Below are 19598 nucleotides of genomic sequence, written 5' to 3'. Positions count from 1 at the left end.
GATTGTATTAAACGATGCCAAACTCACCAACATTGCCAGTATGGATTTCGCCCTCTCTCAACATTGCAGCTGTACAAAAAGCTTGAATGATCCTCTTTCTATCTGCAAAGTGTTTGTTTCATAAAAATCACTGTGTGAACTGAGTGGTGCAACTCCATGTGGGGGTCCCCGGGGGGTCCCCGGAAATTCCAGACCCACAGAAACGCGCCCAGGGTGCTGGTCCGGTTCCGGCGAGCCGCCCCACGTCCGAAACGGTCGAGAAATGACAAGAGTTACCGTGTGGGGGAATTAGCAGACAACACTCTCTCTCACACAAGTAAGAGTGTGGTATTCTCTCTCCCTCCCTCCCTCCCTCTCCCTCTCTCTGTCTCTCACATGCACGCATGCTCCACATTGTAATTAGCAGGCAACAGACAGTGCAACTCTCTCTCTATCTCTCTCTCTCAGTTTCTAGCTCAACAGCACCACTTTGGCACCTGTTGGTACATGCATGCATGCATGCATGCATGCATGCATGCATGCATGCATGCATACATACATACGTATACTGTGGGAGGTCTGATGCAAATCAGGAGACAGAGACAGCAGAACCAAGGTTTGACACATGGTGGCGCCCTTTGTTTTATTGAATAATAAAGGATAATGCATCCACTTTCAATCATGTAGAGAGTCTTCAGGATGGATTCCCACTGCAGAGGATGAGAGGAGAGCATTAGTTGGGGCCACAGGCTCCAGTCTGGGCTGTCTACCAGCTATCTCACTCACTACCTTTCTTCTTCTTCTTTTCCCTACAGGTAGGTGGGCACCGGGGGGGAGGGGGGTTTCTCTTCACAGGATGTAGGTGAGTACTTAGAGTAGGTTTTTCTATCCAAGCGGAAGCGGCGGAGTATTTGGAGTACAAATACTCGGGTTCCGGTAAGAAGGTAAGTAATTAGAGTAGAAATACTTTATCTAGGACCGGGTGAGTATGTAGCATAGGATACTAGGGACACGGCCAGCAGGTAGGTACTTAGAGTAAAGTATTTGTACTTAATTAACAAATGTTTGTTTGTTTCAATCTCACAGCTTTCAGTAGCAGGAGATTTAACCAATAAAGTCTCTTTTAAACCAAAGCGACGTGTCTGTCTTCTTTCACAGATATGGGGCGAGGGTTTGAGCAAACAAAGGGTCTTTCTGGCGTAATAAACAAACAATAGTCTCTGTCTTCATTCACAGGTTTAAGGTGGAACGGAACTTAAACATCCTTCTTCTGTTAACGTCAGCTGAGGTGAGCGGCCACGCTCATAAGGTAGGTACTTCAACACAGTCTTGTATCCTTAGCTTCTCACCCATTAGGGAGTGCCTCTTCTTTAAATCAAACAAGTGACGATAAGAAGGGTTTTTCCTTGCGACCTTAAGATGCAGCCGACTGTCTGGAGATAAAAGGTTTCCTTCCCCTCCTCGTCTCGATCCGAGCCAGGTGAGTTTCCAGGTAAGATGCAAGGTTTCCTCTCGTCATCGGTTATGGGGGGCACACACTCCGGCGTGTGCTTTCAGCCCCACTCCTACTTGCCTAACAGTGTGGAGATACAGGTATGAGTATCGAGTATAAACATTTCAAACATGCAACTAACTAAAGAGGTAGAGGGAGTGCGGGCACTTACCATCCAGAGCCAAACACAGGTATACGCTGCCCGTCGGCATCAAGGTGGACCAGCCAAGTGTCAGCGTCAAGTTCAAGTGTGCTTTATATAGGGCACGCCTGACGCGCCACGGCTGGCGCTGATTACTAACGAGGGCGGCGGCGGCGGCATTAACTCCAGCTGGAGTAGTAACAGTCTAGGCACGTAGACACTGTGTATGATGCGGCCCGATGCCGTGTCTGGTCTGCTTCCGTGTCTGAGGCAGCGGTGTTTGGTTGGTCACCATGGAAACGTACCTGTTAGTCTGGTGGTTTTGTAGCGAGACACCACAAATGCATACATACATACATACATACATACATACATACATAGGGATACAGGGACAGACATTGCTGTTCCTTGGAGTGGCTGCACCACTCAAAAATCCACCATAGACAAGTTATGAGCTGCTATCAAGAAATTCCTTGCAGGTGATTATTTTTCTCGCTGTGCTGAATTCAACCAGAGCCAAGGCGGAGGTTATTATCAGCTGTTTTACGTTGGTCCAACATCCATAGACCGATCGGGGCCATGACCCAGCTGGAGTGTACACTCAATGGTCTTCTAGAGTTATCTTCCTCTTTTAATTAAATAGAATGAACCATTCATCTGATGTATGGCACGGATTTTAACCTGCAGATCCTGTTAATAAATCTGCATCGGTGAGCCGGGGCAGTCCCAGTGTTTGCTTTATTGCCACATTGTAAATTCAGCAGTCGACATTAACTTTAGTCTATGCCATTTTTTCTTTCAGAAGACACCAAAAGAAAGTTGTGAATTCATCAACATGCTAGATGAACTACTGACCCTGATACAGAAAGCTATAGACGGGCCGGGCACATTACTTTGGCTACAGGATCAATACTTCTATCTCTGTCTGCGTGTGTCTGTCCTCCTCTCTCACGCAATTATGTAGATCCACACCGATGTTATCAATATGACGTCCAGTCTAAACTAAACTGGTCTATTCCTAATGCAGCAGTCGTTCCACATCTACGGGGCTTAGTATTGCCGAAGTGGCGGTAAACGTCAGGCAGTGTTGTTTTTGGCAGCACATTTTGATTTTAGTTTTAGTCATAGTCTCTTGAATAGTTTTCCTTTAGTTTTAGTCACATTTTAGTCACCTGGAATGTTTTAGTGTTAGTCTAGTTTTAGTCGACTAAATGTCATAAGATTTTAGTCGACTAAATCTACAGTTGATTTAGTTGACTAAAATGTATTTTGGCGGGCCTTGATGCCGTTGTAATGATAGATTTTACACTTGCTGAAAATTGCCGATCTACAAGCTCATAACGTGTTGCAGCGCGATGCGTTGTGAGCTTGTAGATCTGCTATTTTCAGCATGCAACCGCAAGTGTAATATCACTTATACTGGATCTCTTGTCCACTAGCCCCCTCCTAACATTTTAGTCTAGTTTTAATTTGTTGACGAAATTGTCAGTATATTTAGTCTTAGTTTTAGTCATAGCTTAGTTTTCATTTAGTTTCCATTCAGTTTTCGTCAGTGAAAAAAATGTAGTCGACGAACATTTTTCGTCTTAGTTTTAGTCGACAAAAGCAACACTGACGTCAGGAACATCAGAGAGGATCCAACGGACTGAAAATCAGTATTCAAAGTATAAACACTCTCGAGGAGGAAGTGCTACACGACTTGACTGGTTTATTTCCCGTGTGTTTTTTAGCTTCACTCAGAGACTTGGGAATGGATTCTGCAGGTGTCTTTTTCAGAAGATTTTTCCTGTCCTGTGTGTCATGAGTCATGACATATTTAAACATCCCTGTCGTGTAGCCACAGCTTCTGTAAAGCCTGCCTACAGGAATGGTGGAGGGCACGCTTAATATTTCACCAAAACCAGAGCAGAACTCCCACCACGGGACTCGGGCAATCAATGAATACAGTAATAAGTATTTCATACAACTTAAAGTTAAAAGATTCTGAACTATCCCTTTAACTAATTTTAAACTTCTATGTAAGACTATCTGAAAACATTTTGGTTAGAAATAAGCAACATATTAAGTATCTCTCTCTCTCTCTCTCTCTCTCTCTCTCTCTCTCTCTTTCTATGCCCTCTGCTGCAATCAACCTGTCCGGGGACCACCAGTGGTCCTTGATGGGGTTCCAGGTGGTCCCCAGCTAAATGTAAGATAGTTGGTAACCAAATGGACCCTCATATCTTTATCCCTTGAGTGTAAAATGTAAAAGTTAATTACAGAATACATTTTAAGATTCTAGTTATTACACACCGAGCCCTCCATGGCCAGGCACCTCCTTATCTCTCTGACCTGCTCCAACCGTATGTGCCCAGAAGGTCACTGAGATCCACATCACAGGCTTTGCTGGTTGTTCCTCAGACAAAACTAATAACCAAAGGCGATGGCTATGGAATGAGCTCCCCCTCCACCTAAGAACTGTGGATTCTGTGGACATTTTCAAAGGACTGTTGAAAACTCACCTTTTTAAACAGGCCTTTCCATAGCCGGCCTGGTTAAATGTTGATTGCTTTATTTTTACTCTACTTTTTCTATTTTGTCTTACTTTATTAGTGATTTAGTTCTTGACTTGTTTTATTGACTTGTTTTAATGTTATTGTTGTTAAAGCACTTTGTGACTGTAATTGTCTGTGAAAGGTGCTCTATAAATAAACTACTTACTTACGTACTTAAAATGAAACCAACTGGACCTTTTTGCTCTCAAGAGAGTAAATTATTGTTAAACATCTCTATTATTTAATTCTCCACAATTAGATGATGCAGGTACCACAAATACATCTCATCCAACGATAACAAAATATAAGTTTTGGGTCTTAGAGGCTAAACCTCATTAAATGGTAGTTACATGGCTCAAAAGCTGAAGGTTGAAAACCACTTGCCTGAATGGATGGGATTGGTTGAGGCAACGTTTCAGAGAAACTTTGAGATAAATTGACAGAGAAGGCCATTTCACCACAACTCTCCAATGTTAAACCTTAACGGTTTGTGTGCTGTCCTCTTCTTCTCTTCCAGTGCCACCGGTTCTGTCGGTGTTCCATCCCTCCTTCAACGCCACCGCCGACTACCAGGAGTCTGTCACCTTCACCTGCATCACATCTGGATCCCCCCAACCCGAGGTCACCTGGCACAGGTAACTTTTAAAAAGTTTAACTTTAACTCCGTCTCACTATCTTCTGGGCCTGGCAGGGCTTTTTTGCAGTTCACCGCCGATGGTATGAAATGGGGGTCAGTGGCCTAATGCAGTGGTTCCCAAACTTTTTCACGTCAAGGACCCCCAAATTGACACTAATTAGCCCGGGACACATGGGGGTCCCTGAAATGGTCCCCATGCGAGAAGATGTTTACTGCTCTAGCAGTGATTCTCAACCCGTTGAATTTCAAGGACCCTCCCTGTTTCAAATGCATTCATCTATGGAGCCCCATTTAATGGCATTTCTATCTCTGAGACCCCAATTTATCTTGAGAGTGTACAAATGGAACCAAATGGGTCCATTTGTTCCATTTGGTTCCATTTGTACACTCTATACCACCTATATTATGTAGATGTGCGTGACAGCTTGGCTAACAACACTGCAGAGCTCAAGAACTTAATAATAATCTTTATTTATATAGCACCTTTCATACAGGGTTGCAGTTCAAAGTGCTTCACAGGCAGGACATACATCAAGTGCTTTACAGTTAGGTCATAGGTTATATCAAACACAATGCAAGACAAGACAAGACAAGACAAGACAAGACAAGACAAGACAAGACAAGACAGTGAATGTGCATAAAGTCAGACATCCAGATAAAAATAGGCATGAGAAGGTCAAGCATTTAAGGTATTTGTGTCTTTCGTGGTTTCTTTTTTCCTTTTGTGGTTAGTAAACCTGCTGTTGAGGATCTTTATGTTCTGGATGGAGTGTATGATGGTAAGAAATCTGTTATGTATGCAGGGCCTTGGCTGTTGAGTGCTTTGTAAACTATGAGTAGTACCTTAAAATCTATTCTATGGGAGTGGAGGGTGTGCAAGACGTGATGTGTTCTCTTTTCTTTGTTTTCGTTAATAATCTAGCAGCAGAGTTTTGTATGATGTTAACTTGATGTTGGATAGGAATTTGTGGAGGGCAGCGATCCAGGAATCCTGAGTTGGTGTTGGCTAGACCTCACTCTCGCAGCAACAACAACAGAGTTACAGACGCATACGGGTCCATTTGGTTCCAAACTATCATTTAGCTTGGGACCCCCTGGAACTCCCTCAAGGACCCCTGGTGGTCCCCGGACCCCACTTTGGGAACCACTGGACTAATGCATATGAAACTAGTTAAAACGTGGAGAAGGACTAGGCTAAAAGCAGTGGTGTAAAGTAACTTAACTCCTTGAAACCCGAGAACGAGAAAAACGTACCTTTGCACAGGTAGCCGTGCCCGAGAGAACGAGATTTGATTAAGTAGCCTACAGTACTTAAGTAAATGTACTTAATTAATATAGCATCGAAATCACTTTAACCACTCAGATTTTTAATAGCCAATCATTATGAACTCACAACGAGTCACAGTGCGGGACATTGTCAGCTTGCGGGTCTGCTTTTTTCCATGGGAGTTTTATACCATCCTTTTACATACAGAGAATTGAGGGAAATGCTAATGATTTTACAATGTGAATAATGTAAATACCAATGTCTGTTATCTCCCAGCGACTCCAAAATGTCAGGGCGTCTTTAAAAAAACAATCCACCAAATTGACTTCCATTGTGTGCACTTTAAAAAAGAAATACCAAGGCTGTGCCATTTTAAAAGAAATACCAATTGAGGTTGTGCCAGTAAGTATGGAGTCTGTTATTGGGTTTTTGCTGCCTTTGTTCGTTTGTCACCTTTTTTTGTGTATTATAATACATTCCACTTTAAATAAACGGAGACGTACCGGTAATTGGCTTTGCTTTTTACAGAAGCCAATCAAAGTGAGAAATGTACGTGGTCTATTGAATTCATTTTTAGCCTTTTAAGTTTTTGCAATTAGAAAAGTGCAGTCGTCTGAGTGCATATCTCCGCCAGGCCAGGTCGAACGGTAATGTGACGTGTGTAGGCCAGTGTTCTCTCAATATGTCTTTCAAATGTAGTGGAGTGGAGAAAGTAGGGCTTTGCTCCAAACAAATGCAAATAGGCCTACTCAACTAAAACAGATACTCAAATGTAATTAAACACAGTAGCCTACTCAAGTATATATATTTAGTTACTGTGCACCGTTGGTTAGAGTTCAACATCACTTCCAGTATATCCACACATACACACAGTACACTATATTGCACACACACACACACACACACACACACACACACACACACACACACACACACACGCACACATGCACACACCTGTTATCGAGGAAATTGGAATTCACAGACTGGCGCTATACGCCAAATCAAAAGGCCCCATGAATGACACCTTTTGCGTTCGCACACCCATGAATGCGTGTGTGTTCAGCGCACTACCATGCAGCACTGTAGTCGCTAGTTATAAGGCTGCTCCCCGACGCTCATTCTGCTGTCTTTGAGTCTCTTCCTACCGAGTGGTTAAGAAACTGTTGGACGACCAAAAACACTAGCTGGGGTTCCTGTGTTGCGTTACATTGAACTCTCTGGCCTATGAATACGGTTTCGACGGAAGCAACAGCTGTGCCTAATTGAAATTGTCTTAGGGCACAGGGCCCTGCAAGCTACGGATCCAACAAAGCGTTGATGTCGGGCAGGAATCTCTGTCTCTCTGTCTTTCTATTGTGCTATAAACACAACAATGCGTTTCCTGTCTTTCTCCCGTTGTCCAGGAGAGGGCAGCAGCTGCAGCCGTTGGAGCAGTATGTGTTCAACGTGCCGGAGGCGGGGCGGAGCACGCTGACCATCCACAACATCCGACAGGACGACGGAGGAACGTACACCTGCAGAGCCACCAACAAGGCCGGCTCCCAGGAGCGGGAGCTGCTCCTCAAGGTCTTTGGTAAGTCCCACAGGAGCGGGAGCTGCTCCTCAAAGTCTTTGGTAAGTCCCACGGGAGTGGGAGCTGCTCCTCACGGTCTTTGGTAAGTCCCACGGGAGTGGGAGCTGCTCCTCACGGTCTTTGGTAAGTCCCACGGGAGTGGGAGCTGCTCCTCACGGTCTTTGGTAAGTCCCACGGGAGCTGCTCCTCACGGTCTTTGGTAAGTCCCACGGGAGCGAGGGCTGCTCATCAAGGTGTTTGGTAAGTCTAGGGTTGGCAACTCCCCGAGTTTCAAATAAGGGACACCTCCTGGCCACGCAAAAACACCTCCTGTCTGCTACAGAGGCTGATAAGTAGATATTTTAGTAAACGTTGACAACTCTATGAAAGTTTTCATAAATAAGGAAACTCAAAGACCTTTGAATCGGCCTCAGGTTGAAATGGGTGAACGGCTTGTATGGTCTTGTTTTTAATCCTTCTGCAATGGCGAGGATATAAGGGCATGGCTTGCATCAACAAAAATATTTTGATGTTTGAATGAATTGCCAAGTTTCACGATCATACACAAACATAACTGTGAATTCTAAAATAAGGATGCTTGACTATTTTCGGTTAATTGTGCAGCCCTACCTCACACCATAAAATAGCAAATTATTTTGCCCCAGTCATCAACATCCTTTGAAGACGGGAAAAGCGCTTGCTCGTCGAAATGTATTTAAATGAAGACGGTAACAGTTTTTGCCTTGCGGTGGACAGCGGGGCGGGGGGGTGGGGGGGGTAAGTTAGTTTTATTCCCCCTGACGGCAGCCACTGTTAGCTAGCGGAGGTGTCTGATATGCTTGCTTACCTCTGTGAGTGTGTGTGTGTGTGTGTGCTCGTGTGTGTGCTCGTCTGTGCGCGTTTGCGTGTTCGCGCGTGCGTGCACACATGCACATTTATATCTCATGTGCCTCTGTGCTGAGGCGTGGTGATTTGTGTGACACTTGTTGCTTCAGATTGTGTGTGTGCGTGTGCGCGCTCGCCAGTTCCAGCAGAGTGAACATACAGTCACGCCTCAGTGCGTCTAGCTGCCCCCAGTCTTGTTGCTAACGCACGGCGGCCTGAAATGACGTCCCCTCCCCCTCCCCGGCCCCATGGTACACATACTGTGTCGTGTCCTCACTGAAACATGAGGGAGCGATGAGGGCAGGGTGGCGCAGTCGGCAGCGCTGTCGCCTCACAGCTTCCTTCCACGCGTTACATCCAACCCTTAGAGTATAAATATAATAGAGATGTCACAGAGAGGAAACCCTGAGGCGAAACAGACATAGTGGCCCAATTTGGCATTGCAGCTGGAGCCAGCATTATGTATTGCGCACGTTCACGTATGGGCCGATAACACGTGAACGCTATGTTTCATACGTGAACGCTATGTTTCATACGTGAACGCTATGTTTCATACGTGAACGCGCGCAATGAAAGTCAACGGCCCAGCGCGTTCACGTCTGGCCCATAAGCAATCCCAGAATGCACTGTTTCCAACCCGGAAGAACGCCTCATGTGCTGGGTGAGCAACTCAATGCATCTGGATGAGAGGAGAAAACCGGTGACGTCTCTATTAATATATACTCTTAAGGTCCAACCAGGGAACTGTCCGGTAAAAAGAAGCAGCTTGGACTCCTGCATGCATTGAAGGAAGCATGAGGTCATTCTGTTGCTCTCCCCAGGTTGGCAGAGGGAGTGTAGCTCCCATGATTACATGGACAATTGATACTGGGTGAAAATAAATTGGTTACAAAAATCATGGGGTAAAAAGAAAAACATTTTCTTTTAAAAAGGAGGGATGAGGGTGCCCGGGGGGCGCCAGTTGTACCTGCACACCCCCGTGGCATCCGGCTTTGTTGAGTTAAAGTATCTACTGTAGCCTATGAACACAACTAGGCCCGTGCTCGGGGGAGGGTGATAGTTTGAGAGTCAGTTTAAACTGAGTCAATCATTAAACGTATAGGACTTATCCGTCATTAAATCTACCAGTCAATAGCTGCACCGGGGCCCATGCAGACACTGAGCTGGGGTGCACCGAAATGAGCACAAGGCGATCCAATTTTCTCTGCCGAAAACCTGCATGCGTGCTCGAGATGCATGCGTACCCAAGTGTGGATCTGCTGTTGAGCTAAAGCGGCCCCTCCTCCCCGCCCGGTCTGGCAGTGAGTTTAAGTGTTATTTAGCACCAACATTCGGACAAATCAAACGTGGAACGTAGCCGATCTAACATGCTGAAATGCGCTCCTCCGTCCCGCGATACATTTATTTTGCTATTTGCACGCTCGCACACGTGTCACTGTGTGTGTTGGGGTGGAGGCTAAACAAAATGTTTGCACCCGAGGCCTATCACCAAGATGTTACGCGACTACGCCACGGTCTTCCTTGTGGAAGACGACGATAGTCAGGGGATTAGCTCGGTTCACATGTGAGAGGTGGCAGGCCCACATACATCATCATTGGCAGTTGACTCAGTCAAAAACACATTTGTGTTTTGGCACGCATTTTATTTTATTTCTTTTCATCACTTAACTCACCAGTTTTGCCCCTTGTTGCAACCAAAGCCCATTATAAATAAAATAAAGAAAATGAAATTCTATTGTGCATGTAATGTGCATGTCATCACCTGACATGCAGATTAGAGCAATTTTCAAAATATGGAGAAAAAAGAAAAAGAATATTCCTTTATTTCAAAAAGGCGTCCAAAGGCGCCAATGGCACTCGCGGCCACCAGGGGCAGGCGGCCAAAGGCGTCCTGTGGCACTGAGACAGTTAATAGAAGTGTTCCAGAGGATCTAGACGTTTTTGTAAATTGGTTAAGCATACACTGATGCCGGGAAAGTACTACAATAATTTATCCACAGAGGTCAGCCAGCCTGCAAATTAAGGACTGTATCAAAACGTATAATTAAATATCATAAACAACGATGCAGAGCCACCTCTCTGACAGAATGCCTGGACTCCTTTTTTTTCTTTTAACACAGTTATAATATGAAGTGATTTTTAAAGTTGAATGGAAGCTTGAACAGAGAAATAAATGCTATGACCCCAGAGGGCATGTGGTTTTGACATCGGAACTCTATTCCCTGACACCTATACACACACCGCACGCAGCGTGCACGTGCTACGCTGCGCGACTTCACAAACCTCTACTGAGAAACACTTGCATAAGTACACTTTACACAAGGCTAAGTCCATGGGTTTGTGTATTTTTTTATTTGTATTATGATCCCCATACCATAGGGGATCTTAGATCGCCTCATATAAGAACTGTGTTAAACAAATCATCAAATCATCCCGGTGGTTTCAGTCATATGGATATGAATAATAATAATAATAATAGTGACTGACTGTCGTAAACGATACAGAACCAGTTTGTTTATTTTTGGACCACAATTCTTATATGAGCTGATTTTAAGATGACCTGATGTTATTCTCCATAGAGAAAAAACACCTGTGAACCCCTTGGAACCAGGGCATGAGCGAGTGACGTCAGGACTTTGGCACTCTATAAAAACTAAAAAGGCATCAAGCAAATAAAAACAGGAGGACAGTGGCGGAGTAAAGGAGCACATTAACAGTGTCTAACCATTTATCCAAGGCAAGGAGGCTCAAAGCCTGTGAGATCCAAAGTACGGTAGTACACTCTGTGCCCTTCACAAGAAGACTGTGTTGATTTTGACAGCACATTTTCATTTAGTTTTAGATATTGTCAGTGAAAAAAGGTAGTTTTTGTCATAGTCGAAGAACTAAACACTGCTGGAAGAGATCCCTCTCCCTTGGGCCTGCTCAATGGTGGATATTCAGGACTAGTTTCAATTGTAAAGTGATTTTTTTAGGGAAGGGGTCAGGGCATTCCACGCTTGGGTGGCAGTGCTGTAAAGGAGAATTTACTCTCTCTCTCTCTCTCTCTCTCTGGCCCCCTCTCTCTCTCTCTCTCTCTCTCTCTCTCTCTCTCTCTCATCCCTCAGTCCAGCCTCACATTGTCCAGCTGCGCAACGTGACGGCGGTGGAGGGCAGCGCCGCCATGATCTCCTGCGTGTCTGAGGGAGAGCCTCTGCCTGACATCTCCTGGAGGAGGGCCAGCGACGGGCAGACCTTCACCCACGGAGACAAGGTATGGTTCCCAACCCATGCACGGAAGAGAAACTGCAGAAGCACATGTACCACCCGCAACACTTGTTTTAGCACTTTGGAAAGGGCCTCATTTAATAATAATAAAATGTAACACTGCAAACTATGTTATAATACTATCAAGCCAAAGATGAAGCGCAAGGATTGCACTGGTGAAATTATTACAGTTTTCCTTTATTATAATTTAGCTCGTGTTTTTTTACATCACGAAAACCACGTGAGAACACTATTTGAATTTCAAAAGCCAAATTACATCAAATGTATCAGTTAAGTCCTCGTCCATTAGGTCTGTGAGTGAATTTATTGTGTGCCGGGGCATTATACTGCCAGTGCCATGGTACGTTCCAGCTTTTCATAATAACTGCAAGAGCCGTTTTCCATTTTAAAAAATAATAATATTGAAGATTATTACTGATTCCTTTTTGTCTGTGTGTTGTAGCTGGAGTTATGAGATGTATTATTATTCATGGCCTCCGCTCAATTATCTCAGGATGTGAGAGATAGGCTGCGCTGGGCACAGTTTGGCTGTCCAATCATTCATCTTTAATTTTGTTCTCTCCGTAAAGCGGTAGGCAAGATTGCATTCAAATGTAGGACGCACGCACGCATGCACGCACGCACGCACGCACTTGTTTATTTTCTTTTTCATTACATATTCTGTCCACGCAGCTGAAATTACTTCCATAAAAACATTTGCACCCGTCTTCACATGACATGACAAGCACAAAGTATAGTCAGCTGATGAAGGCAGAAGAGATGTTTCACTTCTGGATTCCTCAAGACTGTTTGTCTAAATGTCTAGTATGTTTCCATGGATCTGCCGCGCTCTGCACCCAAACTGCTAGAAGTGGCATTAGGAGGCATCAAGAAAGTACACACGTCAAAACCTGTTGACACAAGTCTCAGAGTCTCTAATGGCCATGACAGACACGAAGCATCGCTGACGTCAATTGAGCTGCTCTGCAAGCATTCAAGAAAAATACGGCATACCGATGGCCGACCCAAAGGAAACAAGGGACGTACAACACATACACATATGTAAGTCGCACTGCGCACACAGTGCTGGGAATGTGAGTGGACTGGAGAGGAGTCTGGAGTAGAGCTCTTCACGGGGGGGGTCACCCGACTCCGAATATACAGAATCAGAATCAAACTTTATTGTCGCATCACAATAAGATTCTTAGTTGTGCAGGCTCATCAGCAGTACGGTATATTGAGATAGGAGCATGAAGTTATCTTATGCATTACTTACACAGTTACACTGTACACTTGCACTATATTTAGGTTATTGAATTTCATAAAACATTTCCTTAGAATTGAGTTTATTGAATTTCATAAAACATTTCCTTAGAATTTATGTTAGGAACCTTTGTGCTACATCTTTCATGAAAACAGAAGTACGTCTCATGTAGTCACTATGTTGTCTCTCCTGTAATAGATAATTACTATATTTCTAGATATGCTCATTTTACTTTTCAGAGAAATATATTGTCTGAGCTGTATCCCAACCATTCTTCAAAGATAAATGATCAATAATGAGAGAGAACCAGTTCTTTTTTCAGGATTTTGAAAATTGTGTTTTGGCATGTGGTTATAAACGGAGTGATAACATGCTATCACATATTTCCTAGCACTACTAGGGATGTATACCTTCCCAAAAATCACTATGAGATTTAGTCGGCCCATTGGTACCGATGACCCCAGATTTGGGGTCCTGGCTCACGGCCTAATAGTCATAATCACAATTAATCTCCAATGATTTTTTTTTTTAAAACAATAAAACCTTGAATCTGTGAATACTCCTGTGATTCATGTGACCCAATTACTTCAATCAACTATGCAGGTAACTGAATGGATTAAGCTGCTAAGAGGAAGGAAAAAAAACATTCTGTTTCCCTGGAATCACTTATTATCATTCACATCTTGGTTTCACTTGCAGATATGAGGCCTCGAATCTCAATGTGACGGCAACAGGATAGGTGGGCACCAAGGAAGAGTGGGCACCTCTGTGCTAAATTACCTTTTTATATATATATACATTTTTGGAAAATGTTTTAAGTAAAGTATACAGTACATGATTGGAGCATGCTTAAAAATTCTACAATTAAGGTCTTATGTTTCTACAATGTGCTGCAAATAATTAGTATTTCCAGTCATTTTGGGACATCAACAAGAAGTTGAAGGATAAAATGACTTCTGAAAACGATGTAACCTCACCTGTGCATGGTCACGTCGTGCATACTTTACATTATCGGTACTTTAAATATTTGATATGTATTAAACATTTTGGGACAAAATGAAATGCTCGCACACTGATCGGGGGCTCTAATGAGACGGATGCTTTTTATTGCACCAAAAATGATCTGACATTCCGAGCACAAAGGCTCTTCTTCAGACTAAAGAACACAGAGGAACACTTTTATGATGTGCATCCCTTTTCAGCTGTCCCCAATGCCCACCTATCCTGTATCCAATGTAACTGACTACCCTGGTTAAATTAACTCAATCGCCGCCATCAGTGGCTGGACGGCTGGATCCGTTCCAGCCACTGTTTCACTCAAAAACGGAAGAACCGGAAGTGTAAAATCGGCTATGTAACGTGTCCCGCGAATGCTACTTAGTTCACCCAAAATATACATTTTGTAACCGCGATCATGAACGCTTTAGTTATGTTGAGGTTACATACTACTGTGAACTATTGGGCATGTGTAAAAGTCCAGAGCCAAATCGCCAGTGTTAAGAGGCTCAGGCGAGACATGGTCAGGTGAGATATGCTGGCAGAGCCGTGACTCGCAACCATGCGGTTGTTGAGGTTGCAGAAGTTTGTATTGCAGCACGTCGGTCCGCCAACGAATTTAGACAACGTAGCCAGGGGAGTAAAGAATGTCAGTTGGAGATTTATGGCGTCGCACCAGCTTGGAGAGACGCAGCCAACCGCCCGTCGGAGTTTTCCGTCAAACGGGGGCACTTGCACTGCAGATCACAAAAAGAAAGGAAATGTTTGATGTTAGCGCTGTTGTTTATGATCAAACTTTACACGTTGTCCATTTGCTGATGCACGGCCGCCATTCTATAAATGACCTATCAACAGTAGTTCTGCACAATTCATTAAAAAAAAAACAGTTCATATTAAAAAAAAAGAAAAGAAAAATGATCTAGATCCAGACACCTATGCAATCTCATTTTGTGAAGAAAAGTCATGCAGCACTAGTTGGCTGTCCAATTCTTTTATTAATCGAATTGTGATTGTGAGGAAAATAGAGATTCACATTTGAGCAAGAATCGTGCAGCACTAATTAACATTGGTGAAAGACTTTTAGCTGCTATTTTCAAATGATTTGTTTTTATTACATTTTATACATTTGAAAACTTTTGAAATGGGACCTTCTGCATGATGAGTACTTACGGTAGCCTACTTTAAGTATACATTTTGATACCAATACTTTTGTACTTTTACTCAAGTAAATTGTGAATGTATTTCTACATTGCAGTGTTAATACTTTTACTTAATTCAAATATGTGAGTACTTTTTCCCTATTAGGACTCACCGGTTCCATGAGTACATCGTGACCTCGGTCCCGTGCAGTCGAACACCCGATTACATATCAGGTCCTCAGTGCTGTTACAGGTGAAGCACTTTAGCCCGTTGATAATCATGTTCCGTTGATCCAACTGAACTGAAATGAAGCAGTGTAGAACAGTGTTGTTTTTGGCAGCACATTTTTTGTTTTAGTCATAGTCTTTGGAATGAAACTTCATTTAGTTTTAGTCATATTTTAGTCACCTGGAATGTTTCAGTGTTAGTCTTGTTTTAGTCGACTAAATGTCATAAGATTTTAGTCGACTAAATGAACTACAGATTTAGTCGAGAGTGTACAAATGGAACCAAACGGACCCGTTAGGTTCCGCTTGGTTTGTACACTCAGAGTTAAATTAACATTGATTTTACAATCTAAATTGGGGGTCCCAGAGATATAAATGCCATTAAATGGGGGTCCGTGGACTAATGCATGTCAAACTGGGGGTCCTTGAAATTAAACGGGTTGAGAATCACTGCTAGAGCCGTAAAAAACCTTCTCTTATGGGGGTCCCTGAAATATCTTTTTAAATGGGGGTCCACGGGATAATTAGTCTCAAGTAGGGGGTCCTTGACATGGAAAAGTTTGGGAACCACTGTAAATATTCAACATACCTTCAATGACCTCCTTGTTGCAGCCAGTCGTGTTGCAACACAGTCCGATCATATCTACGTTTCCTAGCCCCAAGTTTGTGTAGAGTGTAGTGAACTCTTTGTTCAACTCTGGGTTGTTTCCACACCTATCTATCGGCACACACCTTCTACTGACCTGCTTCGGACTGATCAGAGCTAGAAACATAAAAAAAAAATACAAACACAATATAAAGATCTCAAAAGGCACAGTTTTATTAATCCAGTGGTGGAAAAAGAACTAAACTAATATACTATACGTAACTACAATTTTGAGGTATTTGTAAATTGCTTGAGTATTTCCAATTTCCAGTACTTTTACTTCTACTTCAGCTCTATATAAATTTCAGCCATTTTAAAATAGAGACAATGAGTACTTTTGGTACTTTAAGTACATTTTGATGCCAATACTTTTGTACTCTAATTCTAGACTTTTACTTGTAAAGAGTATTTCTATGTTGCATTTGTGATACTTTTACTTAAGTTAAACATTTGAGTACTATTTCCACCACTGGAGAAATCGTGATTGTGAGGCAAATCGTTTAGAGAATGAAAGGCGATATTACACTCCGTCGTGGACGTCATGCAGACTTCACCCTGGGCGCAGGTTCGTAGCGATGCGAAGGCGCAAATGGGGTCTGTATCGTCGCTGCAGTGGAAACACTGAAGACCTTGAGCTTCAGCTGAATGAAGAAGGGAAACATGACGACGTTCAACTGAAACACTGAAGGCCTTAACACTCGCATGACTGAAGTAAAATGTGACAGAAGTATAGCATGTGCCTAAATTCATATTTAGAAAATTCCGAGATGATGATGGTCATGGAAGGGGAACCTTGGCTGATAATCAATTTCAAAATCTCAGAAAATAGGTCAAAATGACCTCTCAGTCATGAAGGCCTTAATGAGCTTCAGCTGTATGAAGGGAAAAATGAAGACATTCATTGTGTTTCTGTCGGGCACAAATCTATCTACGCATTTCAACTTTTGTATTTATTTTAATAAATCAGTGCTATTGAACACCCTTTTCATCAGTGAAAAAAGTACTTCGTAGTTGACTTAACTAAGTCAATTAACACTGATCTGAGTAAAGTGATGATAATATACATTACACATTATTTGGACCAAAAAGTTCTGTACAGACAGAACTGTCAGACAGAAATAGCTGGCAGGTACTAGTCCTGATGTCACTTGTTCATCTCCTGGGTCGCGGAACATTGGTTCATCTTAAAATCGAGGTTAATATAAAATTATCACGACCTCCCGGTTAGCAAATTTCTGTCGCTAGACTAGGGCCCCGGCAGTGACTCGAAAATGGACGATTACTACTTCTGGTTCATGGGACCAATTCACAGGTCGTCTTCGCTGCCTTTTACGTGCATTTGTTGGCACTGGCTCCAGACTCCAGGCAGCATGTAATCAGTTAAACAAGTCTATTGGAATTCAGGAAAAACACGCGACCCAGGTAGGTGCATAAATTACGTCAGACTTCGCTGCTCTATACATAGTCGAAAATAGAACATTCAGAGAAAATAGATTTGGCAGAAATAGGTGAAGATTTTTATTCTAAGCTATGCTATAAAACAATTATATATATTTTTTTTAAAAAGGTTGAAAAGTAGCTTGCTGCAAAAAGAAACACATTTCCAATCTGGCTTCAGAACATCTCATTCCACTGACTCTATTTGAACGACCACATCAAACATGAGATGGACGTGCATGGGCAAATACTTCAAAAGGCTTTTGATACCGTAAATCACTCTATAATGAGTTACTCCTTTACAGTCGCAGAGGAGTGTAAATCCCTACTCTCCTTCAAAGCAGCTCTAAAAGAGCGCATACAGGTGGCTGCCATTCAGAACTGGCCCCAATACTGTAATTAGACAAAGCCCTATTCAGGGGTCGGCAACCTTTTTGACATGAATTGTCATGTTTTAATGTTCTTGATAGTCAGTATGCCATATCAACATTTCAAGTTGAATTATTACACCAAATCAAAATACAATATTTCCAACTGATGTTGATTGTCCATAATATACAAATCAAAAAATGTTCCACCACCTATCTCTCAGACTCTACCCAGTCGGAATTTGAATGAATGTCCGTAGAACAGTGTGCAGGATGTAATTTAGATGTGAGTGGACCTAATTTAACTAACCAAAGCCCTTTTTGAATATTTAGAATTATAATTTTAAAAGAAAAACCCTCTCTCTCACACCAGTGTGCCAGTGATCACTCTCCCCTGTGCCAATGTTGGCACGCGTGCCTAAGGTTGCCTATCCCAGGGGACCCTTTTCTTCTGCCGTTTAATTGTTGAGTTGAGTTACAGTACCTGCATACACGAGGCCCCAAATGACACACAAGGTCCGAAGCAGCTCCATTGTGGTGATGCCCGCATGTGCATGCATGCGTGGATAGCACCCTTTTATATTGTGCTAGTTTAAGAAATAGGTTTATGAAATGCTTGAACATTCTGGCTGTTTTCCAAAGTCAACTGAGTTGGCAAAAGGTAAAACGTACAGGGGTTGCGTTCCTTTGGCCTAAGTCTGACGCTGATTGGTGTAGTAGTTTTCCAAAATCAACTGTAAAAAGAATGCGCCTTCACTGCATTCTCATGGTTTGTTATCATCAGAGGGCAAAGGCCAGCAAGGATCTTTTCAGTCAATTAAATAAAATGTGTCAGTACACTACTGCCTGTGCAGTGCCGTAACACAGGCCCTAATACAGTTAGAGACCATGAAAACCTTCAACATAGACTCATGTAATCATTTCAACAGAAATGACTATGACAGAATAGGAAACGTGGGCGTTTAGTCATGAAATAAATTAAATAGAATATGCATGCATAATGGAGGGAACCTGAAGCTAATTCAGTTAGCCATGTCTCCGTTAGCACTCCCGTCCCTCTGATGTATTTATTTCACTCGTGTGGATGAGCCCAGGTTAGAAGGTTTAGGCCTGACTCACACCTTTACAACAATGTTGCATGCAAGATGTAAGTGTCATGGCCGCCCCAATGCATTTCCAATGGAAGTCACATGGTTGCTTACATCTTGCATGCAACATTGTTGTATAAGTGCAAGATGTAAGCAAGTTGTAAGTGTCATGGCCACCCCAATGCATTTCCAATGGAAGTCACATGGTTGCTTACATCTAGCATGCATCAATGTTGTATGCTAGATTGAAAGGTGTGAGTCGGGCCTTAGGGATAAAGCATGAGAGAGGCATGAAGGGGGACATGTGAAAAGGAGGTCTGAACGATGCTGAAGAGGGAGCTGTAGCTGCCAGGTAAGAGGAGAAGAGGAAGGGCCAAAGAGGAGGTTTATGTATGAGGGGAGAGAGGACATGCAGGTGGCTGTATGCAGTGATGGAAAGTAACTAAGTACATTTACTTAAGTACTGTACTTTCTTTTTTTTTCTTTTTTACTTTTTTTTGTGGCTTTTCTGCCTTTATTGATAGTATCAAGTGAAGATTGACAGGAAAGAGGGAGAGAGAGAAGGGGAGAGACATGCAGCAAAGGTTGTCATGAACGGGACTCGAACACGCGACACACTGTCAGGCCAGAGCCTATAATATAGGCACATATTATGTGGCATGCGCCTGGACCACTTGGCCAGCGGGCGCCCAGTACTG

General features: G+C 43.0%; 1 protein-coding gene and 1 long non-coding RNA gene across 4 annotated transcripts in view; one reads left to right on the top strand and one right to left on the bottom strand.

Annotated features, from left to right (window-relative positions):
- Positions 1 to 19598, top strand: part of LOC306914457 (neural cell adhesion molecule 2-like) — a 454732-nt gene that overhangs the window by 382142 nt on the left and 52992 nt on the right. For all 3 annotated transcript variants that reach the window (XM_079491483.1, XM_079491484.1, XM_079491485.1), the window contains 3 exons: positions 4665 to 4782; positions 7455 to 7624; positions 11596 to 11741. In XM_079491483.1, coding sequence (XP_079347609.1) covers positions 4665 to 4782; positions 7455 to 7624; positions 11596 to 11741 — 434 coding nt within the window. The remainder of the gene's footprint in view (positions 1 to 4664; positions 4783 to 7454; positions 7625 to 11595; positions 11742 to 19598) is intronic.
- LOC306914469 lies at positions 592 to 1687 on the bottom strand. Its single transcript, XR_013788686.1, has 2 exons — positions 1644 to 1687; positions 592 to 1552 (listed from the first exon to the last, which is right to left on the bottom strand). It is a non-coding gene; the product is annotated as an uncharacterized lncRNA (long non-coding RNA).

Source organism: Electrona antarctica, assembly GCF_951216825.1.
Source record: "Electrona antarctica genome assembly, chromosome: 21".
NCBI classification, from domain to species: domain Eukaryota; kingdom Metazoa; phylum Chordata; class Actinopteri; order Myctophiformes; family Myctophidae; genus Electrona; species Electrona antarctica.
The sequence above is the reverse complement of the archived record's forward strand: the minus strand, read 5'-3'. Positions and strand labels throughout refer to the sequence as shown.